The 27,814-nt window shown below is 38.4% G+C and overlaps 1 protein-coding gene across 2 annotated transcripts in view; it reads right to left on the reverse strand.

The window, feature by feature from the left end:
* Positions 1 to 1,428: 1,428 nt before the first annotated feature.
* Positions 1,429 to 27,814, reverse strand: part of ift80 (intraflagellar transport 80 homolog (Chlamydomonas)) — a 36,671-nt gene continuing 10,285 nt past the window's right edge. For both annotated transcript variants that reach the window (XM_051863569.1, XM_051863568.1), the window contains 15 exons: positions 24,867 to 24,976; positions 23,411 to 23,500; positions 21,393 to 21,530; positions 11,828 to 12,007; positions 9,176 to 9,294; positions 9,017 to 9,091; positions 8,741 to 8,904; positions 8,410 to 8,474; positions 7,842 to 7,977; positions 7,588 to 7,735; positions 5,078 to 5,249; positions 2,358 to 2,447; positions 2,113 to 2,285; positions 1,919 to 2,042; positions 1,429 to 1,785 (listed from right to left, as the gene is read on the reverse strand). In XM_051863569.1, the coding sequence (XP_051719529.1) occupies positions 1,675 to 1,785; positions 1,919 to 2,042; positions 2,113 to 2,285; positions 2,358 to 2,447; positions 5,078 to 5,249; positions 7,588 to 7,735; positions 7,842 to 7,977; positions 8,410 to 8,474; positions 8,741 to 8,904; positions 9,017 to 9,091; positions 9,176 to 9,294; positions 11,828 to 12,007; positions 21,393 to 21,530; positions 23,411 to 23,500; positions 24,867 to 24,976 (1,895 nt within the window). In that variant the 3' untranslated portion in view covers positions 1,429 to 1,674. The remainder of the gene's footprint in view (positions 1,786 to 1,918; positions 2,043 to 2,112; positions 2,286 to 2,357; positions 2,448 to 5,077; positions 5,250 to 7,587; positions 7,736 to 7,841; positions 7,978 to 8,409; positions 8,475 to 8,740; positions 8,905 to 9,016; positions 9,092 to 9,175; positions 9,295 to 11,827; positions 12,008 to 21,392; positions 21,531 to 23,410; positions 23,501 to 24,866; positions 24,977 to 27,814) is intronic.

Consider the following 27,814-nt stretch of genomic DNA (forward strand, 5'->3'; position numbering starts at 1 on the left):
CTTTTTTTTCAGTTGCTTAAAATCATGTTAATGGCTAAAGTCTCATCACACTGTATTCAGCACAAACTGCTATAGTGTATTCTGATAAAAACTGAAGTGGGCAGTTTTAATTATAATTCTGTTCCCTTCATAGTTTTTATTTAACTAATATGTCTTGTATAACTCATAAAATAATTATTCCTTATCATAATTCTAACATTTCTTTAAATATCTTCTAGGCCAGTTGTTCAAAAGTAATCTGATTGGATTTCAGCTATCGGATTGGATCAAATCCAGGTTGTTCAAAAGGAAAAAAGGATTTTGAAATTAGATTAGATTACAAAATACAATCTTGGTTTTGATCTGGATAAAATCATCAGTTTGTGTTCAAAACTTTTTAGTAAGATTGTGATGCCTTTGATCCAAAAAATCTGGATTATACTGATCCAATCAGAAGGGTGGATTTCAGGAACAAAAATATAATAAAACTTTAAAACTGTTCAAAAACTACAACATTTTTATCATGTAATATACACACACACATTTTTATTTTGCTCTTAAATAGCTTAACTGATAAAGTAATAAATTAGAAGTAGACATTAGGCTACATATTTTGCCTTTCGGTAACCTACTGTAAAGTAAAAAAGAGATTTTGGTGCCATAAAATAATCCCCAAACAGCTGTAAATATCAAACAAAAATATTTTATTTGATTCAAAGTGTTTTTTTATTACTGTTTGTAAACTATATTGGCACAACCATGAGAGATGAACCAGTCAAAAGTTCTGTGCGAGCGAACGCAAAGTTTCTCGGGTGAACGCTACGCAGAACTTTTCTGAGAGAACGCAAAAACATTTTATTTTTTTCCCCATCTCATTTTCTTTCTATCACCATGTCCTTTTAGGGGCTCTGTAGAGCACTAGTAATCCAGATTTGGTAACCTGAAACAGTGTGTATCTAGATCAGGGTGATCCAATCCAATTTTGCTTTGAAAAACCAGCACAAAAGTACCTGATCCTGGATAGCAGAACATGGGATTTCCAAATCCAGATCATTCTGATCCAGATTAAACTTTTTTGAACAACTGGCCCATAATTGTCTGAGCTGATAGTCTTATATGCAGTGCTCTGACATGTAGTGCACTTGTGCTTCGGGCGACCTGTTCGAGTTTGAGTCCTTACTTGGCTTAGGATAGCTGATACGGATCAGTTAAAAAATGCTGGCCCAGATACGGATCCTTGAGATCAGCTCGGGACATCCCTACTTTTTCTACTTCCAATGACTCAATGTGCATGGAATTATATTCTGGACATTCTCATTTTCACAATTTTTGCTTTAATATCCACCAATGATAATGTTTGAAATCACTTTTTTATTTGCTTTTGCAAGTTCTTTTTTTTTTTAAATCTTTATTTTAACAGGTCTCATTTACTCTATCACCAACACAAGCTTTACTTCAAATCTGCATTTATTGCATAAACATAAATCAAACTTGTGTTATACAAAAACAAGACATTCTTGTTACAAAATCTTCATGAAATCAAGAACAAGATATAAATAACAGCTGAACTAAACATGATGTCTGTTAATAGACTGATGTTTAGTTTTCAGGTGCTGAGATATGAATTTATACACCTGCTGTAAGTCAGTGTTGAAGAGTATGAGATCCAAGCCTCAGTTCACCTGAACTATGTGTTCAGCGACGAATGGACACACTGCTTCTGATGGACGAGTTGGCTGCTCTTTCCCGCTCTTTAGCAAACTCCATTTCAATTTTAGCCTGGATCTTCTCCCAGTCCACTTCCACCTGAGCACAAGTAGGAATGACAGAAACATTAATACATTACAACATAAAACACACACAAAAAAGCCCTATAGAAGGGACAAGGTCTCTGTGAGGACAGTCAAACATCTGAATAGTGCTCCAGATATGAACATACTCCCTCAGAATACTGCAGGAATCTCTTGTTGGTTTCCTGTTTTCCGAAGTCCTGCAGGAACTTCCGTCTGTGAGCGAGCACCGTGTCCACGTGGGTTTTGTACTTCACCGCCAACTCCAGAGCCCTGTGAAGAGAGACACACATGAGCACAAAACACACACACGGAGCGGACGCGTGTCGGTGACGGCACACACCTGTCCCAGTTGTAGAGGTTGATGTGGATCTGGATAGCGTGATAAATGAGGTTGGCCTGCAGGAGAGTGGCCTCGGCCTCCTGCACGTGCCCGCTGAAGAGCAGGATGTGAGCTAGACACGAGTCTTTGGACGGCAGATCCTTTATGTAGTTGATGTACTGCACCTTATCAATCTACCAGAGACAAAGACGAGTGTTAAAGAGACAGAGAGGAGACTCAGATGTGAGGTATTCTCTCAGATTCACCTCTCCAATCGCTGCATACGCCACTTCTGCTGTGCTCAGCTCCCTGTTGGCCATCGCCAGACCTGCCAAACACGACCAGAGCGTCTGATCCTGTAAGAGACAGATTAAACATGTTCAGTTCTGTGATAGTGTAAGTTCACTTAAGGATTTGTCCAGTTTAAAGCAGAATGCCTGATGTGTAAAGCTGCTGCGTTTGTGTCAGTGGAAATTAATGGAGCAAACCCACATTGATTAATTAGCAAAACACAGCCAGAAGAGAGAGTCTGTCATAGGGCTGGACGATTAATCAAAAAGTAATTGAAACCGAAATTCAGAACCTCTAACCGGCGTAATTTTCCCACGTCGGTTATTTCAGTTTTTTAATACTGTTAATACCTCCTCCTTAAAAACAAGTCCAGTCAACACGCAGGTGAACGCCGAGTCAACACACAGAGACGCGTGCGAGCGGTGAGCCTTGCGTCTTCACTAAACTTTGTCAGTTCTATATGTTTTACGGTTTGCCAGTTTGGACATTTGAACGATTAGATGATCGGATGCGTATATCGAGCTACCGTGCTCGCGCAGCTGCATTGTGGCAAGAACACTCATTCAAACAATAGCTGTACAAAACCTGACGATTGCGCGCACTGAGGAATGTAGAAACTAGTTGTCAGCACTGTCCTGTGATTTATCACTAAAGTAGCTTAGAAACTCAAAACTTATTATAGCATATATTTTTCTACTTTTGAAGTAACTATTTACAACCCACAGCTTCACAATTAATAGAGAGTCAGTATGACTAATTCACACACGCAATTGCTCTCATTATGTACTGGTACTGTGCTAATTTATCTTTATCTGATTTACAACGAGCAGAAATCTGTAAGAAATGTTATGAACCATAGATAAAATAACTGCTGATAGTGAGCTGTTATGTCAATCACTCTTTCAATAGGAAAAAATATCCCACCTTTAATAGTCAATCATATTTACAGTACAAACCTTGTAAGTGAACTATGAGGGCAAAAAAACAAAAACAAAACAGAAACAAAATAATCGTTCATTAATTGTAATCGAGGTAAAATGTTCAATTAATTGAGGTTTTGATTTTAGGCCATAATTGTCCAGCCCTAGTCTGTCAGCTAAATTAACAGGTAAAATAATTAGTCAAAAGTTTGGAATAATTCAGTTTTTCAGAGCGTGAGAGGCAGAAGAGCGAAGGCGGGCAGAGGACGGGGCCGCTAACTGCAGTAAGAATTCTGCAGTATTGTTCTAATAATAATAGGGCTGTCACTAATAAATTATTGGTAATCGATTAAGCTGTCGATTATTTTAACGATTAATCGATTAATACAATTTTTTTTTGTGTTACTAAAAATAGACCTAAGTGAACAATAACCAGTAAAATGACTTAAAATACATATGTATAGAGATGCAGATATGACGTCAGCACCCGGAAGACTAATGAGGTTTCATAATGAGGTTTATCAGTTTATGAGTAAAATAAAGACTTTATTTCCGGTGACGTGACAACGTCCTCATTGTACAACATCACTACTGGTATATTTGAACAACAGCAGAGCTGATATCCTTATTATATTGTTTTTATTTAAAGTACATTAGGAAAAATATTTTGCTTGTTACATATATGTGCAACATTTCAGCCGTAAATAAGTTATAAATGTTAGCTAGATTATGTTCATTACCTGTCTAATGATGTTTATTCTCAAATATAATTAAATAATGGTTTGTATTTTAAAAAACATCTATAGTGTGTCATGATGTATAGTGAGATGGCTCAGGTGATTTAAGTTTCGCGCTTCAGAACTTCCGTTAAGGGAACATCATAGTGAGCATCAGTGCTCCCCTGGTTTTCACGGTGCATTGTGGGACTTTTTAGGAAGCGAATGACTTTTTAAGGAGCCCCTGATCAGTGCCCTGACTACTGAACTAGAGAGCTGACTAAGATGCACCCTCACTAACCCAGCCTTCACGTGCTATCAGAATTATTGTAAATACGAACTTCCTAGGTAAAAAATTGCACATGAACACCCTCTGAAGTCGTGTTTACCACTGGGAAGTTCGGAAATAATTTTGATACCCAAATTCCCGAGATGGGTGGGCCATGAACTTTAAACATGGTGGAGGGGAGAACTACTGCTGTGACAGGTATGATTTATTAGTGTTTTTTCCCACAACAGGTAGATCGTCTTGTCTTGTCATTAATGCAGTGGATATTACATATCTGAATAATCATTTAGCATATTGTATGTTTTGTACACAGCGAAAATATCAGTTGACCAAAATTACAGAATGGTTGTCAATGCATGGGACACTAATTAAAATGATAATTTTGGCTTTAATAAGGTTTTCTCAATAAACAGGCAAGAATAAATCTGGTGTTCTCCATGATTCCTGTTCATTCCAACAACAAAGCACTTGAATGCAAATAGCTCGTAATCACGAGTTCAGAAGTGGGAATTATGAAATTTCCGATAGCACGTGAAGGAAGCAAAACCCACTAACCCTAGTCAAACACACCTGAACCATCTGATCAAGCTCTTCAGGATCACTTGAAAATCACATTGGTGTGAAATCCAAGTGTGCGGAAGCAGGTTGGATGTAGACTGTGCAGGGCAGTGAAGACCACTGAGCTACAGCATTTACTCTATATGTATCTTTACCTCTGTTTACCTCACATATTTACCCTCACACAAGAAAGCACTGCACGCTCCACTGACCTTAGCGAAGCGGCAGATGCGGAGGCCATCCTCCCAGCGGGCGCTGCCGGTATACTCGTGCAGTAAGGTTGGGTATGGCGACACTGCGGTGCACACCAGAGAGCCGTCCGCCCGTCTGACAGTCACCTGAGTGCCCACATAGCTCACGATCTGAGGTGAGCGACTTAACTCACTGCAGAAGACATGATTCAACATCACCCAGAGTACATGTGTTACTTATAGTTAGTACAATGTTTAAAGTGGACCATCGAAATAACGTATATTGCAGTATCCAGCTTACTTTTAAAATAAGAGTTAAACTTATGGATTCATGTTATCCCTAGTGTATTTATCATCTAAGAAGAATGTGCAAGACTAGCGGTGTCAGCCGCTTCTAGTTATTTTAGCTGTACAAAAACTGTTATGCTACTTGATAGTGCAAACTTGTATTTGTTATCATATTATTTTAAATTATTGTAATCATAAACACACTGGTTTGTAGCACAAACAGTTTTACCGTTTACTGCACTTACTGATATTCCTCTAGTTGTTTACTAGAGTGGATAATGAATCAGAAGTCTCACACATTCACAGAAATTTGTCATCAAAATAAGGTGGATACTTTGGGCTTAAAGAGTTAGTTCGGCTAAAAATGAAAATTCTGTCATTAATTACTCACCATCATGTCGTTCCACACCCGTAAGACCTACGTTCATCTTCAGAACACAAATTAAGATATTTTTGATGAAATCTGAGAGGTTTCTGTCCCTCCATAGAGATCCAACACAACTACCACTTTCAAGGTCCAGTAAAGACATCATTAAAGTACACCATGTGACTCCAGTGGTTTATGCTCAATTTTATGAAGCGACGCGAGAGCATTGTTTATGGAAAAAACAACAACATAATTTACTACTTTACTTGCAAAATAATATTATCCAAAATGTGTTCACGCAACAATGTCAGCGCTCATGTAAACACAAAACGTATGCGTCGTTATGATCTAGTGAACCCACGTCGCAGATGTGGAAGTGTTTTTGCACTTGCGTCGCTTCATAAAATTGAGGTTAAACCACTGGAGTCACATGGAGTACTTTAATGATGTCATTCCTACCTTTCTGGACCTTGAAAGTGGTAGTTGTGTTGGATCTCTATGGAGGGACAGAAACCTCTTAGACTTAGATAAAAAATATCTTAATTTGTGTTCTGAAGATGAACGAAGGTCTTACGGAACGACATGATGGTGGGTAATTAATGACATAAATTTTCATTTTTGAGTGAACTAACCCTTTAAGAGTAGAAACAGTGTTTTCAGTCATCTAATTCAGGTCCTAGAAATGCACAAATCACCAATGACTGATGGCTATGTGTAGTGTTGAGAGTTTTTTATAACTGTTCCAGCAAACTTTTCAGTGTGTTTTACTATATTGAAATAGTGAAATGGTTTCTGAACGATTTGTTTTGGTTATACTATTGTCAGTGGATCATATTTTTCATTTGTTTATTTTGTGGAACAAAAGAAAAATGGGTATTTTTATTTATAATTAATATTTTGAGTTATCTTGTGAATGACGTCATCGGTAATGGACCGTTCGCGCCTGCTCTCACAGAACAGCCTGCCTCTCATTAGTGCTTCTCATTAAACAGCAAAGATAAGCTTTATTAAATAAAGCTTTGAGTTTATATCAATCATAAAAATGTTGTGAAACCAAAAAAGTATGTATTTGTTTTCCTGTTAGCGGTTTGATGTCTATTCAGAGTTTTATGTTCACATGTTCGTTTGATGTTGCCGCCCCATGAGCCAAATTTGAGCATGGGTATTTCAGTGTTAATAAGTTTTCTAAAATATAATTCTCGGTGGATTGAGTCTGTAGAAATGTCTTTTAATGTAGTAAACGTGTAATTTTTATTTTTATGTCAGAATCTATGTTTATAGCCAAATCTCTGGCCTGTGTAAATGAACTGCAGTTGCTGAGGACAGTACTTAATGTGTTTTTTTTTACATCCTTCAGCCGAAAGAGAGTGAACCTGAAGGAGTGTGTGTTAAATGTCTGTCCCGTGTCAATAAATTGCAGGTATGTTTAATAACACAAGAAAAGAAAAACCACTATACGATCTCACAAATTGAGATATATTGTCTATAATATTAATGTAAATAAATGTACTGTTGATGTAATTTTATTTTTATAATTTATGTTTTGTGTGAATTTTTATAAGTGAGAAATTGACTACTGTGAATGTGATGCAAGACTATATTGTATAGAAAACATTCTCAGAACAGCTTGTGACTGGAGAGAGTCAGCTGAAAGAGAGTGAAACTGAAGGGGTGTGTGTTAATTGTCTGTCCTCTGTCAATAAATTGCAGACGTGGTTCCCCGAAGAGCCTGGTGTTGGTGGTTAATTTGAGGCTGGGTGAAATCCTCTATATATGACTGTGCATTTGTCACTGAATGTTCTCAGATCCGCTTTTAAATAGCAGACACTGATGTGTACACAATGAAGTTAGTGTGTGTGTGTGTGTGTGTGTGCACCTGCTGTCCTTGGTGAAGATGGTTTTGGGGAGCAGGTCTTTGTCCACAAACACCACACTAGGGTAATACCACACTGTGAACTGGTTGTCCTGGATTCCACACAGGATGTTAGCAGAGTCGTTCCAGGCTACAGTGTCGACCATCGAACCTGGACAAGAAAGATTCAATTCAAATGAATCAAACCTTAATAAAGATGCTTGACTGAATTCAGTGTGACTTCACCAGCGACACAGAGTTTCCTTCTGGATTCTTACCAATCTTATAGATGCTGTGAGCTCGGCCCAGCTTTCTCACAGAGGTCAGGTAGAGGTCACGGTTCTTATCGATCAAAGCGATCCTTCTGTCATTAGATGGGCCACACTGATCCAGTGCGATTAACACCACCTCTATCTACACAGAGAGACGAGCACAGATGTGTATACATTGGTTTTTACACAAACGCTAGGGCATGTGAACTGTGCGCATGACATAAATGTCATTATCACAGCGCAAACTCTACATGATCAGCTCACACATGTGATTTAGTTTTTTTTGCACTACATCAATTGGCCCACAAGGTGGCGTCACTGGCCCGGGCCATTTTTTCACAGTCCGGAAAAAGAAACAAAAGAGACAGAACAACAACAAACTACTGGAGACACAGACTCTGCAGTTTATTAAAAACACTTATTGCAGTTGCATGATTTTCTGTAAATTTCAATTCACCTTAATTCTCTTTCCTTCAGATGATTCAAGTTTTGGGAAGCGAAATGGAAAAGGTATTCCAAATTCACTCCTGAATGACACAATGTACGGTATGTGTGTTTATTTGTGTGGGTCTACCTTGTGGATGAAAGGTTTGCCATCACCAATGGCTTTTCCCGTTTGGGCCTCGAACAGAAAGACGACTGGAGAAGAGAAAGAATACACAGGCTCAGCAGAGTTCCACAGTGACTGATCAGAGTACAACATGAACATCATAAGATGTTTGAAAGGTCTTCATGTAAAATCACAGCTTGCGCTGCAGTTTTGCCCCACTTTTGGAGTGTTTGGCCTCCTTACAGCAGGTGGTCTGGCGTGTTAACAAAGCATTACAATACGCTAAACTACATGTATTAGCCCTCTCTCTATCTGAACATGAGGTTGACAGCACTACAGGAGAACTCGTCCGCACCTCGTTCATCAGTTGTGTCTCGTATGGCGATGGTGTCGTTGCTCAGGGAGATGGACTGAGTGTTCAGGATGTCCATTCTCATGCCGGGACTCTTGGGAGATGACACCAAACGGCCCTCATATGAGTACACATAGACCTCTGCTCCATCCACCAACAGAAAGTGCCTGGCGCAAGAAGAGCAAAGAAACAGTATGTGTGAGAGAGAGTGGCGAACTGTGCTCTCCAACACGACACTACATATTTCTCCATGATAAAAATCAAACAGCACCAGTTCACCTTTCCGCCTGCACGATAAGGCTGACCGTACCCTCCTTCAGGTCAAAGATCAGTGGAGTATTCCAGTTCTTAGCACTGAAACAACACAACAGAGCATTAGGATAGTCCCCGAATGATTTACTGACATGTGAGGGAGTGAATGAAAGGAAGAAGCAGCACCTGTAGACGTAACACTGCAGAGAGGTGGTGACCACCAGGTGACCGTGAGCCAGTGATGCTTTGATGACCCGATCTCTGAACTCCAGAACATCTACTGCATCATTTAACACATTTCTCACCTGAAAAGACCAAACACAAACATGGCATCAAGTTGCGCAGCACTTTGTGTACTGGGTAACTGAGGTATTTTTGCTTTTCTATAAGCACTACCTACTGTCCGAGAATGAAACTGCATTTTCATTCAGCCTGTCTGCTGTTTTTTACGCATTAGTCTGAACAGACAAATCACATAAAAAAATATCAGACCCAATCTTCATGCCGAAATTTTGAGTTAGCGTAAAACAGGTCTTTTTGGTGTGAGACTTTTTTAAAATGACTTGTGAAGTTACTCTGCTTTTAGGTAATGAGCATTCATCATCTCCACCACTATGTCATGATATCAGTGAACTTCTCATGGTGGAAGATATTTGCCATTGTTCAATTTATTCATTGTTCAATTTACATCCAACTGCAAATTATGCTGAATGTAAAATTCAGTTTGTACACATTTTGTGTACTCTCATTGAGTGGCAAATCTTGCTAGAAAACGCTCCACATTTAGCTGGCTTGTGATTTCCGTTTCGTGGGCTGAAGGATGAAGGAGCGAGGGAAAGAGGAAGCACAAATGAGCATTCAAGCCATTCATTTGTAGTTTTATATAGGTGACTGTCCTAGAGGAAATACAGAGACACACACACACAAACACACACACACACACACACACACACACACACACACACACACACACACACAGAAGGGAGTACACAGACAATCAACAGCTGCAATGGCTGTCTATACTGAGACTGTGTGTGTGTGAGCACGCCCATATGGTACGGCCCATTTTTCTTAAATGTAAACACACTCTGGAGTCCTCAGACAACCGGTCCTCAGTGCTCTCCAGAATACTGTATGAAGGACTCACACCCTTTTTACCTGTAACTTCATGTAAATAAAGAAAAAAAAACAGATGATTCATATCAATCAAATGAATGAATCAGTATAACATCAGTGCAAGATTATTTTACTTTTAAATTTTATTTTAATTTTAATTTTATTTTTAAATTTTCTGATTTCTGATTTTTTTTTTTTTAGTATATAGTTTTTATTTTAGTACTTCATCTTAAACTAAACAAAGATGAGAAATGCTACATTGGCAGCTAGCTATTTATTTTATTTCAAGTAAAGAAATGTTTTTTTTTTTTTTCAGTTTTCGTTAACGATAATAACCCTGCATCAGTGCAAAAACAGCTTCACATTATAAAACATTTGAGTTCAAAACTAAAGGTTAAAACAGTGAAGCTAATATTAGAAATCTATTCAGACTCTGATTGGAGTCTGAAGCACTGATATGACAGCATTATAGGTCATCGTGTACGGTATATATACGATCACAGCCCGATTAATAGGAACAAACGGCACTGCAGTCACACTATCTTCATACTGCTTTAGAAAAGGGGTCATATCATGAAAATCTGACTTTTTCCATGGTTAAGTGCTATAATTGGGTCCCCGCTGCATCTACCAACCTAGAAAACGTGAAAGAGGACAACTCAGTAACTTTGTTTTGTTAAGCTTTTCTCTGCAAGCATGTGAAAAAACAAACCACTCAGATTTCGCTCCCCTAGTGACGTAGGAAGGGGATCTAATCTGTACGTTTCCACCCACGGTGGCGCCATTTTGTTTTCACAAGTGAAAATGATGTACCAGTTCTGACGCTATGGCAAAAGTTCGATCAAAGCATGCTAACTGTTTTGCACAGATGAGCGCAGAACACTATTTAGAGTCTCGTTAGCTTGGACAGCCTGAAGTTGACCCTGACAAGCTCGATTGCTAAAAAAGGAGCGTTTCTCTTAAGCGATATTTTGGAAAAAATATTACGTTAGACCATTCACAGCATTTGATAGCAATCATAAACATTAGCCTGGTGTGTATGGCTCTGATTGACAAACAGGTACGCTATGTATAGTGGGCGTCCATACGGGTTTTGAACAAAAGATTAACATGACGGCACATGCTAGTCGATGAGTTGAATCAACTCCACAGCAACTACATAAATTTATCAACTAACCATTCAGAAACGTCCAGTTTCATACTAAAAGTTGTAACTTCTTCCTGAGTCCGATTTAAAGGGACACACAAAAATGGTGTGTTTTTGCTCACACCCAAATAGGGGCAAATTTCACAAACTATAATAAATGATCTGTGGGGTATTTTGAGCTGAAACTTGAAAACCAATGAGCGGATTGCAGACACTGTGTACACTGACAGTGTGGTTGTGCCACACGCAGTGCTTCCCTGCACCAGTGTTTATGGGATTGAATGAGTGCACTCCACTATGGCTTCAGACAACAATACAGATGGCTGTCCCTTCAAATGGTGCACTATGTATGTCATGTCTGGTTCAGCAGGACTCTTATTTACCCTAGTTTGTCACCATTGTTAATTCTGTCCTTCACCTGTTTCTTGTTTACTTCGTAATTAAAATGTCTTATTTCTTTCCTTTGATTTTGAAGTGCAATATGAGCCGGACGTGTTCCTAACAGGTTTGATGGGAGAAGCATCGCTGCTCTTCTATAACGGCAACATGACTGACACTGATAACACTGTGTGTACCTGCATCGTGCGTCTCTTTGTGAGTGTGATTTCAAAATTCCTCCACTCCCATCGCTGCTCCACGACATGAGCAAACAGGACGTGTCCATTTCCACAGGCTCCCGCCAGCTGAGTGCCATCTGCAGACCAGGCCAGGCTGAACAAACTTCCTGTGCTCGGCTTCTCCAGAGAGTATGACCACTGAGAGACAGACAAACAGAGAGAGGATGCATAAGTATGATGAGTTTTCCAAAGGTACAATGCTTTCTGGACACTTTGAGCAGTAAGGTGGTGCTGTGACCAAACCACTAAGGCCAGTTACCTGGCAACTAGTAATGATTTGATGTTTTGGCATAACATTTGCCAACTGTAATGTGACATGCCAAGTTTGAAGCATTTGGAGATCCATAAAGATTAGCGAATAATGACTTAAAGTTGGCCTGTGCCCCATCATATGACTTCAGAAGACTTGAATATAGTGTACCTTTTTCAAGACCTTCCAAACTTAAGACCTGTATGTCACTTTAATCATGATCAGGATATGTATGTTCAAGCATATATGCCAAATTAAAATACAAAAACAAAAATTAGGGATGTAAACAATTAATTCAACATTATGATAAAGTAGGGCTGCAAGATTTGGTCATGTTAAACTTATTTAATAAACATCTCATATTGATGCTACCTCAATCTCCAGGGAAAACCTTGATTTCTCAAAAAGATATGCTTTTTCCAGTGGCAAATGTCAAGATTATATTTAGTTTATTTCTTGCCAAGCCCTATCGTATGGCTTCAGAACACTTGGAACATCCGGCATGAGTCGAATGGCATCCATTATAATCATTTTGCATCCTTTTTAAAGCTTGAAGTGCAATTATAAGGACAAGTGTGGCAGCACACATTTTAAATTTCTCCTTTTGTGTTCCAAAAAATAAAGAAAGTCACACGGCTTTAGAACAACATCGGAGTGAGTAAATAATGACTCATTTTTAGGTGAACAATAATATCTTAATAATATTTTAGGCCTGGTTTACATTGTGTATTTTAGCTACCTAATTGCCAATAATGTCACTTGTGCACTTTATTTAGCATCTTATATGAACGTGATGTAATGTAAATGTAATATAGTCAAAATGTACAGCCACAGCCTACAGAGAACAGAAAAGCAGAGAGACGGGAGAAGATGTGCTGTGAGGACCAGTGTGGAAATAAAAGCTGCTCCACCAGAGACTGATCTGAGCTGTTATTTTTGCTTTGGTCAGATGAAGTGAAGCCTGCTGGGTAGTTAAAGTGCGTCTGGACTGAATTAAGTGTTTGATTCAAACACCCAGCGGACTGCAGTAAAAATAGAGCCTGAAGGCCCGGGCTGTCAAATCTACTTCTATCAAGTGCTTGAAGCTACACTGTATAACTTCTGGCCCTTGTGAACAGTGTTTTGGTTGTGCTTCGGTGTGCACGTGGATACAGGTCATGTTATTACAGCAGATGAACAGATAAATTCCCCAGAGGTTTGCTGTTTTGAATGATCCATGGTTGATTTTCAGCTTCATGCTACCCATAGCCAGAGCTGCTTTTCTCTGTGTGTGGATATCAGGGCTCTATAGTGCGGCCATTTCATTCATATTTGCAACTGAAAATGGCTGTGTGCAACTGTGAAAAAGTATTTAGGAGCACCATTGTGACTGACCCGATCAGGCCCGGTTCTACGGGAGTGCTAGAGGAGCACCCTCAGCTGAAAATAATATTGGACAAACAGATTTTGCAAATGCACCAGTGGTATTTGTGTTTGAACTCAAGAGAACGTGTTTTTGCAGCGTTGAGCAATGTAGCAAATCTGATGATTTCTTGAACACAATGGCCAATCAGAGGCGTTTAAGTTAAAATCTACTCACCGCTCAAAACGCTGGAGTTTTAATCCTCTCATTATAACAGAGTGCAGACATGATGTAAATAAGAGATTCACTGTGCAGTCTAGACAACTTCATTGATCATAATGGGAGTTTGTGATATCGCGATAAACTGAGATGAGTGACAGCTTCTTAATGAAGGGAGATTGCAAATGTAATATTGATTTTATATAACAATTCAATAAACATGAAGTTTGACTTACATTTTAGGAACAGTATTGTCAGATTTTGCTCTATTTCGTCAATGAAAATAGTTCCAAACTAAATCACAGCTGAACCGCTGCGCATCTCAGAGCAAACACAGGTGTTTCGTTTATGAATGAATATGTGTTTTCAAACAAATCTAGTGAGTCAATGATTCAATGACCCATTCATAAAGACACTTGCTTTTTTCCTGAATGAATCAGCCTTTTGAATGAATCAATTGAATGAATGATTCAGTGATAAAGACATTGACTTGCCACCCCCTACCGGCGGTTTTAGTTTCTTTTTTAAAGCATAATTTTAGTTATTTAAATCATTTAATATTTCTATATTCGAAACTTTCTATTTGAAACATTAATCTCATAACATGGTTATCATGAATTCAAATGCATCCATGCCACTTCTGAGCCTCATTAAACAGTCTGTATATGTTCTTCTGTGCCTCCTCTCCAGTGCAAAGATGAATTTTGTTGATACTGATTTCATTTGATTGGTAACTTATTCTTCCTGATTGTGTCTTATTATTCCAACTCAATTTATAAATATAAGAAAATATGAATTTGACATAAAATATGACACATTTAATAAGCTTAGAAAAAATGCCCTTATAAAACAAACAAACAAACAAAAAAAATCCCTGGCAAGTCATTTTAAGGAGTCAAATATTGCCTCATAATGGGAAGGTTAATTTCTGTCATTGATCTTACATTTCATTTTCTCCTAAAAAGAAATGTAAGCGTAGAGCCCCAGATGTAAGGCGAAGTACATCTGTACTGTATGCAGTTTCACACAAAATCAGTCCTGACAGCTCCAAAATGTATTTCTTCTTTTTCAAAAAAACATTTTCAAAAAAAATAAAAAAAAGATTTCATGCATGATTGTATATTGAAATCTGTCACACATCAAGTATGAACGCAAGCAGACTCTGCATTCTGAGTGTTGTCAAGATGGACAATATAGTGATTATTAGTGTAATTGTTTTCAACGATTTCCAGCAGCTACCTGAATAATAACACATCTCTGGGCAAACTTCTGAAAGACACACATACAACCTGCAAAGCGTTCAGGTCTGCATTTACACAGTTGCATATGGCTGCACAATACAAGGTGATATAAAGTTTTTTTTTCTTTTTTTTTGGAAAAAGTAGTAATGTTAAGCCTAGTAAAGAAAAGTAGTAAAGTTAAGTGCGTGAGCTTGTAGTTAGTTTGGAGGTTTGCCGTGTTCAGTAACAGCTAATCTCTCCTCCAGCTGAACACATTGGGCTCAATGTGTGCAACACATACAACGACACACGAGACCTCTGGAGCTGAGCTCAATGCGTTCAACACACTCCTTCTAGAAAAACAGAGAGATAAATCACGCAGGTGTGTGTGTGGACATGTCATTTAGAGTCAGTTGAGCCTGGTCATCCTGAAGTGCAGGTGTGTGTGTGTGTGTGTGTGGAGGACAAAAAGCTGCATAACTCTGCCAACCCTCATAAAACATCCCTACTAACTCTACTCCTCACTCGTCTAATCGCTTCTTTCTATTCCTCTTGAAATGAAGTGTCTTGGATCTGTTCATGTTACAGGTCTGTACGGGATGAACTGTATGATAGTGTAGGTACATTTCTTGTGTTGTGATGACCTGGTCTAATTTAACACATTTACAAGACCATATACATATACAAAACAAGCAAATAGTTTCTGCCACCAAGTCAGAATGAACAGAGACAGAAAGTCTTGTACTGTACTGTGAAGCACGTGACCTCTTCTTCACCTGATGTACATATACAGACAGCAAGAAGTCAGAGTCAGCACACAACAAAGAAACACAGACCAAACAGACACGCACTGAAAACTGCTTTATGTCACGGGAATGAAAAATAGTGCTAAGAAAACAGCCGACCATCTCTCTGCCCTCCCATCTATGTGTGTGTGTGTGTGTGTGTGTGTGTGTGTGTTTTGGGGGAGGGTCAGTGACATATGTTGTGCTGTAATGACTCCCTGTGGATGTATGTGCTGAATCAGCCCCATTACATCAGACACGTTAGATATGTCTGTCCTGACCCACACACACACACACACACACACACACACACACACACACACACACACACAGAGCGAGTGTTTACACATGCTGTCAGGCAGTAGGGAGGTGAGCTGTGTACATCTGGCACAGCTGGCTTCACTTACATCTGCTATTATTCAGTTACACACCAGACAGATATGGTGTACACATCCACACACACCTTCTGACATGCTACACACACTGTAAGAGATCATGCGCAGTGACACAGTGTGTGTGTGCATATGTGAATCTACATTAGGGGTGTGCAAAATTGTCAGTAATAATAATCAGACAGTATTTTGCGGAGTGTGTTTCTATATCTTGGCTGGTTTCGGCCTGTTGTGGTCAGCTGACTCCCGAAGCTTTTCATATTCTTCATATTCTGTATGCTGGTCAGTTCACAGCCAATATTTCCCACCTTAAACTGATTTCCAGGGGCATTTTTACCTTGATAACAGCAGTTTTTCCTAATCTTATTAGATGCATGCATCATTGTTTATGTCAAATTCTTATATTTACTCAGTTGTAATAATGAGATACTATAGGGCTGTTAATGAAATGAAATCAGTATCAACATCCATCTTTGCACTGCAGAAGTGGCACAGAATCTGCATCTGAGGTGGCATTTAGGTAGGCCTATCTTTACAGGCTGTTTAATGCAGCTCAGAGGTGGCATGAATGCATTTAAATAGTAATTACAATCACATAAATTATGCTATGGAAAAAAAATGAAATGATACTTTAACCCCTTAAACCCGAAGTGTCCCGCCGCAAAAAAAATGTATAATCAAATTGCATTATAATCAAACTTCATTATAGACCTGTCAATATTCCAACTCAAAAGAAGAAAATCAAAAACATATGAACAAAATGCAACTTTTGGGCACTTGTGATCCATATCCAGCACCTGCTGCAGAGTTTCAACCACTAAAAACAGTGAGGCGTTCTAAAATGCTTAATGTGAAAAACACTTAAAGTCCTTTATTGTACTAAAACAGTGATATTAAAAGACCAAATTCAGTATAAACCTTATTGAAGATGCATACTAAATACAGATGACCAGATGAGCCCAGAATATGAATGCAACACGCTGAATGTTTAAGTGGTTTCTTTATAATGGTTTTCTTTGTAAAAACACTTAACGAGAAGCTGTGCATCGTGTTTATATTCTGGGTTCATCTGTTTGCGTGTAAATAGTATGCATCATCAATAAAGTGTATACTGAACTTGGTCTTTTAATATCACTGTCTTACTACATTAGTACTTAGCACAAACCTGGTAAAAATGACTGGTGGGCAGTGGAGGAAAGCCTTGTTTTGCCCTCCTGGTGGGCGTTCCTCTAAGAGTGCGATGTCATGTGAAAACAATCATTCACTTAAACGATTCATTTAAAAAGAGAGATTCACTGCTGTCTTTTGCACACTAGCTCTGCTCTGGCTTTGTTTTGTACTATTTTAGTAGAGTTGGCAAAATAGAGCAAATAATAATAAATAACTTAGATGGGAGCATATTTTTCCCACATCTTGAAATTTTTTGAGTGCTTATAACAAAAGGTTCCATCACAGTGAATGCGAGATGTGTTTTGATTGGTTTTTGCACAGTGAGTTATAATACTTGATAACTGTAAAGCTGGGATCCTACATGTGAAAGTCGTCTGACCTGTGTGTGCTGTGGGAGTGTGTGTGTTGTGCGGGTCAGGAGTTTCTCCATCAATCTCTCAGTAAATGATGATATGAGAGACATCTATAATCTCTCACATGCAACTAGACAGTCACTGGTCATAATGATGAGAGGGGCCAGTTAATCTTGTTCACTTGTTAGTTTTGCGGGATTAAACAGTTAAACACATAATAATAATAATAATAATAATAATAATAAACTGTTGGGACAGTTTCTCTGATTATGATATAGCCTTCAGTAGTATACAGTATCTGTTGGTGTTGTCATGACCTGTCTTTATTTAGATTCATCTTGTTGTTTCTGTTTTCCCATTCAATGTGTTTATTTCATCTTTGCCTGGTTTCCGTGGTTTCTAATGTGTTCTTGTGTATTTCTAATGGTTATGTTCACCTGAGTCTTGTTTAGTTTCTGTTTTACTGGTGTGTTTATAGCCCTTAGTTTCCTCAGGTCATTGTCTGGTATCGTCTTGTGTTTAACTTGCTGTCTCATTGGTGTTTGCATCTGGATTACTCCTTGTTTCCTAGGTTTGACCTTTTACTTTAAATAAAGAAGCTGCACATTGGATCCTTGCCTCAATTCCCCTTTGATCTTCACCTGCAATGTGACCAGTGTGAAAACAACTCTATCAGACTAAATTTACTGACTTTATTTTACCTGTTTAAAAATTTACTGTTTAAAAATGTAGTTGTGTTTTTTTCTTTATTCTTTATTTGAAGTGCAAAAAGCACATGAACACTATTAGACATATTTTCTGTCTAAAAACAGGCAAATCAATTGGAAGTTTAAATGCTAATTTATTAAACATTAGTTCTAATCCTTGATTATGATTGGTTAAGCTGCATTCTAGCCATTGTAAAATGCTTTTTTTGAACAATGTGTTTTGACACTGCAAAAGATGCTAGATGCGAGTGTAATGGTCAAACATGCCTGTGTAGCGCTTTACAAAAAAAGCAGCGAAGTGGAAGGCAAAAACTCACTTGTGTTACTTGCAGACAATTCAGCTAAATGTTGCTGAAGAACTACATTGCTGGGCAGAAGAATTACTATTTGTTATCAATAACATATTCCATTTTGTTGCAGAGTATTTATTTTATAAAAAAAACCTTGCCAGATGTATGCAGTAACCGTCACTGATTCGTCCTCCTGAATGGCAACACTACACTGAGACAGGCAGTGGGACGAGGCACAGCAGTCAAAGACATCCGTATAGCGAATGTTTACAAAGAAAAAGCAGCAGAGCGTTATCATGTCAACTTTATGAATGGCTCAAAGATTGACTTTTCCTGGTAAATACACAATGTGCAGAACGTGTTTTTGCTCTTAAAACACAAGAATCACAATAGTTACGATAGTACTGCAGGTACTATAGTACATAATAGTAACAGCACTGATGAATGTAAAAGAAGGCCTGGTGTCAAACGAGAGACGCAGCGTAGCAGTCAGACATCCATCTAGTGCTTGTTTACATAGAAAAAAAAAATAAAGACAATTGATAGCTCACTGTAAACAGCTCTGACAGGGCTTTACTGGCCCAAAGCTGACTTCTCACGTCAGGGCATCCTGAGCTTGTACAGGCTTCATATTTTTTGTTTATACACAGCATCATACTGGTAATTTACTGGTAATATTACAACTTCTCATACTAGGAAATTGATTTAGCTGTATTTTTGAAAAGGTCCTGTTCACACATGATCTCTAAACAGTAATTCAATCTACAAATCATCATTTATCATGGATTTACTGTAGTAGTAACCATGGTATTTTTGACAGAAATGTGGCATATACATTCTGAATGTTATTATATAGTAATTTATATTGTATTAAATTTATTACAGGGGAAACGTAATATAGTTGCAGTACTTTCAGTTCTTTCTTCTGATATATTGTATGTTCAGATACTCATACAACAAATTAGGGACATGAAAGTTTTGTGAAAATAATAAATTCTGGTGCTGGCTGGCAACTTATATATATACTTATATAGTATAGTTAAAGGTATATTTAAAGTAGAAAAATTAATTAATTAATAGTAGTATACTTAAAAATGCACAAATGATATATATACTTAAATAGTAAACTATAAGTATGATGTTACTTAAATAAAAAGTATACTTGCAGTATAAAACTACTAGTTTACTAAGAGTATACTTCAAAGTGTACTTTCATGAACTAAAAAGTGTGCTACAAGTATTTAACTAGTAAACTATCAGTATATCTATAAGTTCACTTGCAGTATAGTTGCAGTACAAATGAAAAACATAGTTGTAAACTAGTTGTGTACTCAAAGTTTACTACTGTTACACTTGAACATTTTACATTTAGTCCCAGAAGTATTGAAACAGTACACTTACAAGTCTAAAACTACTTCATTGACATTAGTATACTTACTAATTAAAGTAAACTTAAAATACACATGAAATTTACTTAAGTATGTTTCATAAAATGAACTTGAAGTATACTTATTTTTTTAAGGATAGATTGGTTTGGTTTTGTCAACTCTAAACCTACTCTGAAACTCATTTCAAGTTCAACACAACACAAAGCATGGCAATCAAAGTCCGCTCAAGTGAGTCCCTGGAAACAGAGTGGGTTAATTCTGTCATCGCTGGGGAAGAAGCCAATATCATCTGGGTTCTGACTGTGTCTGAATCAAACATGATGGCAGCAGCAGTGGTCTGCAGGGAATGAGTCACCCTGGTTAGTGTGAGTGACAGAGTCCAGATGCTACACACCAGCTGCAAACACTCATAAATACACTGCTGTCTAGTGGTATATGTGCATGTAGGCTCACACAACATCACACTCATGTATACTTTAGATACTGCACACTACAGAGCTTGATAATAACTGATAACAGATCTGACGTAGTGTGATGATTAGTTCATCATGGCAGCTGTAAACCGTAATCTCCATTATATATCCAATTTGGTGTCTACCACTACAAAATGAATGAATTTCAATATCGGTATAAATTCAGTGAGACATGTTACCGCTGTCACTGATGCTTCATTTCAACCACAGGAACTGAGCAAACCAAATACTGCAAGAGAACCTGTTGCTGATAAAGCACAGCTTAATGAATAAAAGGTAAAGGGCTCATCTCAGATCATCTGACAATCTAACAATTCCACTAAAATGACAATCCCCAGGCACTGAAGTCAAGCTCTGATTTACCACATTTCATACACAGATAATTCAAAATGTGTTATATTAGGAGTAAAGACACTGCACGTGCACACACATCTGTACCGCATCTGTGATTTGTCTCTGAATTGAGCTGAAAAACTGCAAACGTGTGTTTGTTTAAGTGCTCTGGCACTCGTGTGTTTTACTGAGGGGGTTAATGCAGTGAACCGCTGACACAGCACTCCGTATGAAACCCTCACAGCTTTAACCCTTCACCAGTCTGCTCAAACACACACACACACACACACACACACACACTCATTACAGGCACAAATCCCTACTAGATATGTTAGATAATGAGGTGGAAATGCATATATATATATATATATTATATATATATATATATATATATACACACTATTAGATCAGTAGGTGAATGGATAAGGTTTGAGAGGATCGCCCAGGTGAAATTGTTTTGTGTGACATCATGTGATTCCTTAAAAACAATTTAATACACTAAAACTGGCAACTAGTGGTATAGTTAAGGCCATGATGTTAACTATACCACTAATGCTCCTCCAGATTTCACGGGCTGTGAGAGAGGATCATACACACTTACCCCGGTCTTATCACACAGTCTGAGCGTGTGGAAGGAGCCCATGGCAAAGAGCTCACCATCAGGAGCCCAGGCCACTGCGGTGATCGGGTAATCATGAGGAGAACTGGAGAAGAGGAGCCGCCCATAGCTGTCCCACACCTGAATGTCACAGAGGATAACACTGGTCACCACTGACCACAAACATCTCTCAAAGGCTGGGTCACACCGCTGCAGTGTCTATCACAACAAAATTACTGCATGGACATTCAACTAAAATAGGTTATTTTTTATAGACATGAGTCATGTTGTTAAGTAGATCTTGTTCAGTTAAAAGTGCAGTAAGTGATTGCTGAGTTTAAAATTGAAATCAACAGCCAAACAAACAATTTTGTGAATATTTGCTAGATGTTTGTTATGTGTGTGTGCTGAAATATATATACACATATATGTATATATATATATATATATATATTCGCCTTATAATCAGGACCTAGACTTTTACATGTCAGTAATACGGTGTGTCAGAATGTACTGTCAGAAGATCGCAAGCGCAAAAACACAGTCTTAAAGGGGACTTATTATGCCCCTTTCACAAGATAACATAAGTCTCTGGTGTCCCCAGAGTGTGTCTCTGAAGTTTCAACTCAAAATACCCCACAGATCATTTATTACAGCTTGTCAAATTTGCCCATATTTGGGTATGAGCAAAAACACGCTGTTTTTGTGTGTGTCCCTTTAAATGCAAATGAGCTACTGCTCCCGGCCCACTTTCCAGAAGAGGGCGGAGCTTTAACAGCTCGCGCTTCGGTTGCTCAACAACAACAAAGCTGGAGAATCTCACGCAGCCAAAATGAGGATTGTCAGTAACGGTGTTCAGCCTTACATTGTTCAAACCGGAGTCGACACTGATGGAGAGACTCAGGAAGAAGTTACAACTTTTAGAATGAAACTGGACTTTTCTGAATGGTTAGTGGATAAATTTATGTAGTTGCTGTGGAGTTGATTCAACTCATCGACTAGCATGTGCCGTCATGTTAGTCTTTTGTGCAAATCCAGCGTTGAATTGACTCTCGTTTGTGAAGCAGTCCGGCGTAAAATGACGGCATGACAACAAAACTCTACTACAACAACTCTTCCTCTTCTCTAAAGCAGCCCAACATGGCCTCACCCCCTTTGTTGCATGTTCTCGGGGGCGGGGTTTATGTAAATTTTAGGGTTAGTGATGTCACTAACCCGGGAAGAAGCTTGTTGTAGTCCCTACCAGCCGTTTGTTGTAGTCCTTAAAATGCGATTTCTGTAAAAGAAAATATCTCCCTTTGCATTGAACTTTGAGTAACTTTGCAGATGTTGTTTATGCTCAAACAGCAACATTACACACTAACTAAAGTTAAAAAAGTGAAATCATAATCAAGAGTCAAAGAAAAGTTTAGTGTCTAAGAGCCACGTGACTGTCATGTTTGTGTGCCTCGCTGATGGGACCAAACTTCCCCCGTAGTGATTTTAAAACGTACTACAATAAGATTTCACATCTACAGTTAATGAAGTTTTGGTGGGCTACATGGTCTTCACTATGAGATGGATAGTCTAATTGTTATATAATTCAGATGGGCTACAGGTTACTTTTATGGTATGCCAAAAAGTGCTTATTTTTAAATGTGATCGTTGGTACATTTTACCAGTATTTACCATACTTTCAATATAAAAATGAAAATATGAAAAATATGCAACATGAAAATTATTTCCAAATAAAAGCATTTAAAACACACATAAAAGGGTCTTCTTATATTCGGAACAATATGGTACTGCCCGAGATTTAGCTTTTGCTCGTCTTTTGCTTTTGCTTCAGAAAACAAAGCACAAGCACAGAACACTGCTGGAACGCACATCCACAGTGACATCAGTTAACCTAGTTATCAGTGTCAGATGACTCTATAGCACATAGCATGAAATAAAGTATGAAGTGGCCTTTTACTGTCTTCATAGAAAGCGAAACAACAACCGTTTAACTCATTTGCATTGCATTATCAGCATGTGCTCACCTTATATTTGCAGTCTTCTCCTCCTGATAGTATGAGATCATTGACGGCACTCCAGTCCACCTTCAGAATGACTCCATCATGAGCTTTCCACTGCAGACACAGAGGCCAATTATTATACTGTCCTTTACATTTCTGGCAGATGCTATTATCTAAAGCGACTCACACTTCATTCACTGTATATTTTTAGTTTTGTCGTAAGTTGATGCATTTGCGGGGAATCGATGCCATGGTAGTTGTGTAGACTGTCAATGGAGGAACACAAAGCTCTCAGATTTCATCAAAAAAAATTCTTAATTTGTGTTGTGAAGATGAACGAAGGTCTTACAAGTGTGGAACGACATGAGGGTGAGTAATTAATGACAGAATTGACATTTTTGGGTATACAAACCCTTTAAGAATCATCTGACCCTGGGAATGAGTTCTAGGACGAGCACATGATTCTGATGTGAAGTGTAAAGTCTATATTCTGCTCTCTCTAGGAACACTGAGCACGCACACACACACACACACACACACACACACACACACACACACACACACACACACACACACACACACATACACACACAGTCTCTCTCTCTCTTTCTCGGTCTGTTTTGTTTCCAGAGATCTGAATGCATCATATTGTGTGTTTTTGCTGAGTAAATGTGACCCAGCTGTGACATCCCTCCCAACCTCCACCCCTCGGGTCTGACCTCAGCTTGAGCTGAGGAGGTCAACGGTCATGAGGGGGGAGGGGTTTTTTGCAGTATAACTACTATAACAAAGAAACAGAGACATATCTCTCGCCATCCCATCCAACTCAATCATCACGATTTGTTACACCTCACATGAGTCATGTGACATGACTACATCAACGTTTACCCAGCAAACACAGAACATTCCCCTAACATTAGTATTGGGTTCATGTTTGGTTATTTTTGGGAGCTAAATAATAACATTCTAGGAATGTTCTTTTTATGTTTCAACAACCATAAAATCACGTTCCAAGGACAACACAAAAGAAAAACAGTTCCTGCCATTATTTTGCAGTACACAGTCTTTTTATAAAAAAAAAAAAAAAAAACTCATTCAGACTGCAAACTTGGTCAAATCTGGTAAAATATAATTTTTTTGACATGGCTCTGAGAATTGATACTGGAAAACTGGATAAGAAATTTGTACTTGTATATGGGTAACTGTTATATTGCTTACACCTAACAGAGATTATATAACCGTTTACAGTTAATATAGAAATGAAAACAAATCCTACACGTGATGGGCTGTGCTTAACTGCCATGAGAAAATGACTACAAGTCTTTCCTTTCTTTTCTTTTTTTCTTGACTTAAACAACTATGCTCCTTTTTCAACCACCTTTGTATTGTTACAATGTCAGCAAAATGACGTAACTTGAAATGCTGTGTACCTGTATGTGCATGTGTCAGTCATCGTGCTCTGTGTGAATGTTGTGAGTACCTGTAGGACTTTGGAGCTGGGCTGCAGCGGCTTCACGACCAGCTGCCGACCTGATGTGTACAGAACCCGTCCGGAGTCTGGAGCCCACGCCACCGAGTACACGGGGGTCCCTGTGAAAAACACACACAACCACAGACACAGAATGAGTTAAACCGTTCAGAGCGCATATGAACAGACACTGACCAACACATGACCAGTGTGTGAAATGTCAACGTTAAGAAAACAGCTCATTTCAGGGTTTTTGCAGAGAGCTTTGTTCTGAAAAAAGCTGTTTTTCTTACACCGATTAAGGGATCAGGGGGAAGCGGTGCAGCACACCTGGGCTTCTGCTGGAGAACGCATGCGGTCATGTAAACCCATAAGAGTGTGTGTGGAGTGTGTACTAAAGTAAGGAAACGGTGTGGAGTAAGCTGCTAACTGACACCGCACTCCACTAACAACACACGTAACCGTGAATACCGCTTCCATGTCTTAAGCAGCATTCTTGCAACAAACATTGTTCTGGTATGCATGTAAACAAACCCAGAGAGCGAGCCAGAGATGTTGACATTTGAGCCACTCCAGGTGTGTGTGGTTTGTCTTGTGGTGTCATGAGGCTGTAATGAGTTTCCTCTGCTGGCTCTTTCACCCATTCTCAAACATACGGCACAGTCCAACCTGTAACTAGAGGTCTTCTCGGCTCACAAGATCTCTCACTTCTTACCTGAACCTGACATGCATTAATTATTTTAACACTTTAGTTTAGGGCCCAGTTCTCACTATTGACTAGTTGCTTATTATCATGCATATTACTAGGATATTGGCTGTTTATTAGTACTTAAAAAGCACATATTAATGCCTTATTCTGCATGACCATATTCTACATCCCTTAATCCTACCCAATACCTAAACTTAACAACTACCTTACTAACTATTAATAAGCAGTAATTAGGAGTTTATTGAGGCAAAAGTCGTAGTTAATAGTTAGTTAATAGTGAGAACTGGACCCTAATCTAAAGTGTGACCTTTTGTTTTTAAAAAAGAAAAACCTGACCCGAAACAGCCCGATAAAAATAGACACGAGTCAGACCCTATGGCATTTTTTTCAAACCCACAGCCCTACACGTGGCAAGCGGGGACTTTTTCAACTGGGTGTGAAACAGACTAAAATCAGAGATGACAAATAAGAAACACCACGGCAGGAGTAGATTTGTCTTCCTAGCTTATTAGTAGATACAATTCATTCTCTGATCCTTACACTAGCTAAGTTTTTAACCCATGTTGCCAGAAGCCAGATAATGTAGCTTAAGCTTTATGTAGAAAAAGTGAGAGACAATGTTTTCATTGGATTTTCACAAAGTTTTATATTTGGCAACGGTACATAGTTTTTCCGCTTGGATAAGCAATTCCAAGGAGAATATGCTGAATATTGCACTTCAAATGACAAGGAATTTTATGTTAAAGGGGACCGATAATGCTCACTCGGGTGTGAACAAAAACACGCCGTGTTTGTGTATGTCCCTTTAAATGCAAATGAGCTGCTGCTCCTGGCCCGCTTTCCAGAAGAAGGCAGAGCTTTAATAGCTCGCGCTTCGGTTGCTCAACAACAACAAAGCTGGAGAATCTCACGCAGCCAAAATGAGGATTGTCAGTAACGGTGTTCAGCCTTACATTGTTCAAACCAGAGTCGACACTGATGGAGAGACTCAGGAAGAAGTTACAACTTTTAGAATGAAACTGGACATTTCTGAATGGTTAGTGGATAAATTTATGTAGTTGCTGTGGAGTTGATTCAACTCATCGACTAGCATGCGCCGTCATGTTAATCTTTTGTGCAAATCCAGCATTGAATTGACCCAATTTCTGTAAAAGAAAATATCTCTCTTTGCATTGAACTTTCAGCGTCGTAACTTTGCAGCTGTTGTTTATGATCAAACAGCAACATTGCACACTAACTAAAAGTCAATTCATAATCAAGGACCCCTTTAATATAAACAAGAAAATCCCACAGTCATTGTCTCCAATGCCTCAGATATCACAGAGTTTGGTTTATATGGAGCCCACGACAAAATGAAGTTGTCACAGAATGATATATTTGTTTTAAATGATAAAATATTATTAGACGTCCACAACGGAACAGAATGAAATGTTGACATATTTTAAAAGAATTTGAGTTTCTCGGGTCTATTTAGTAAAAACACATTTATTGATAATTACCCGAGACCCGATTTTACTAATGTCAATCCCAACCTGCTTTGGACCTAAATCCGCTCGTGTCTCGGGTCGGACCTCGGTTTTCAGATCAAAGACCTCTCACTGAGAGACTCTCAAACACTGTGAGCATGTTTGTGCTGGAAATGAAATGTTCAGCTAATGGACAAAAGGCCTATATGTGGATTGTGTTACACAGACTTCCTGTAATAACCTCATTAGAATGTTTGATATTGGATTTTCACAGCAAATCAAATCAAGACGCTAAAAAAGGTTTCTCTACAGTTAATGTTTTAAGTGCTTGGTCATTGGGGCCAACACAGTGTTCACTGAATAAAACACTCAAAACCCTGAGACATTTTTAAAATATTTTCTTTTGTACTCTGAAGAAGACAAAGTCATACAGGTTTGGAAAATTATGAAGGTGACACTGTAAAAAAGAGAAAGCGTAAAACTCAGTACATTCAGATTTTTAGGTTCTCTCAACTCTTAAAAATCAAAACTAACACTACTTTGTTTTGTCAGTTTGAATTTGTTTGTTCACTAAATGCAAAATGCCTCATTCAGCCAATAAATTCATCAAGGCAACTGCAGATTTTTTGTTCAGCAAATAGTACTGACACCATAAATTGATCTATCATTTTGATAGTTTTAGAAGAACACTTAATATGTGAAGTGCACAATGCTATCTCTTATCTCTTTCTGTAATCGCAAAGATAATTGGATAAAGTTCTTGAAGGCTGTACACAAATCTCAAC

Source organism: Ctenopharyngodon idella, chromosome 15 (assembly GCF_019924925.1).
Source record: "Ctenopharyngodon idella isolate HZGC_01 chromosome 15, HZGC01, whole genome shotgun sequence".
NCBI lineage: Eukaryota > Metazoa > Chordata > Actinopteri > Cypriniformes > Xenocyprididae > Ctenopharyngodon > Ctenopharyngodon idella.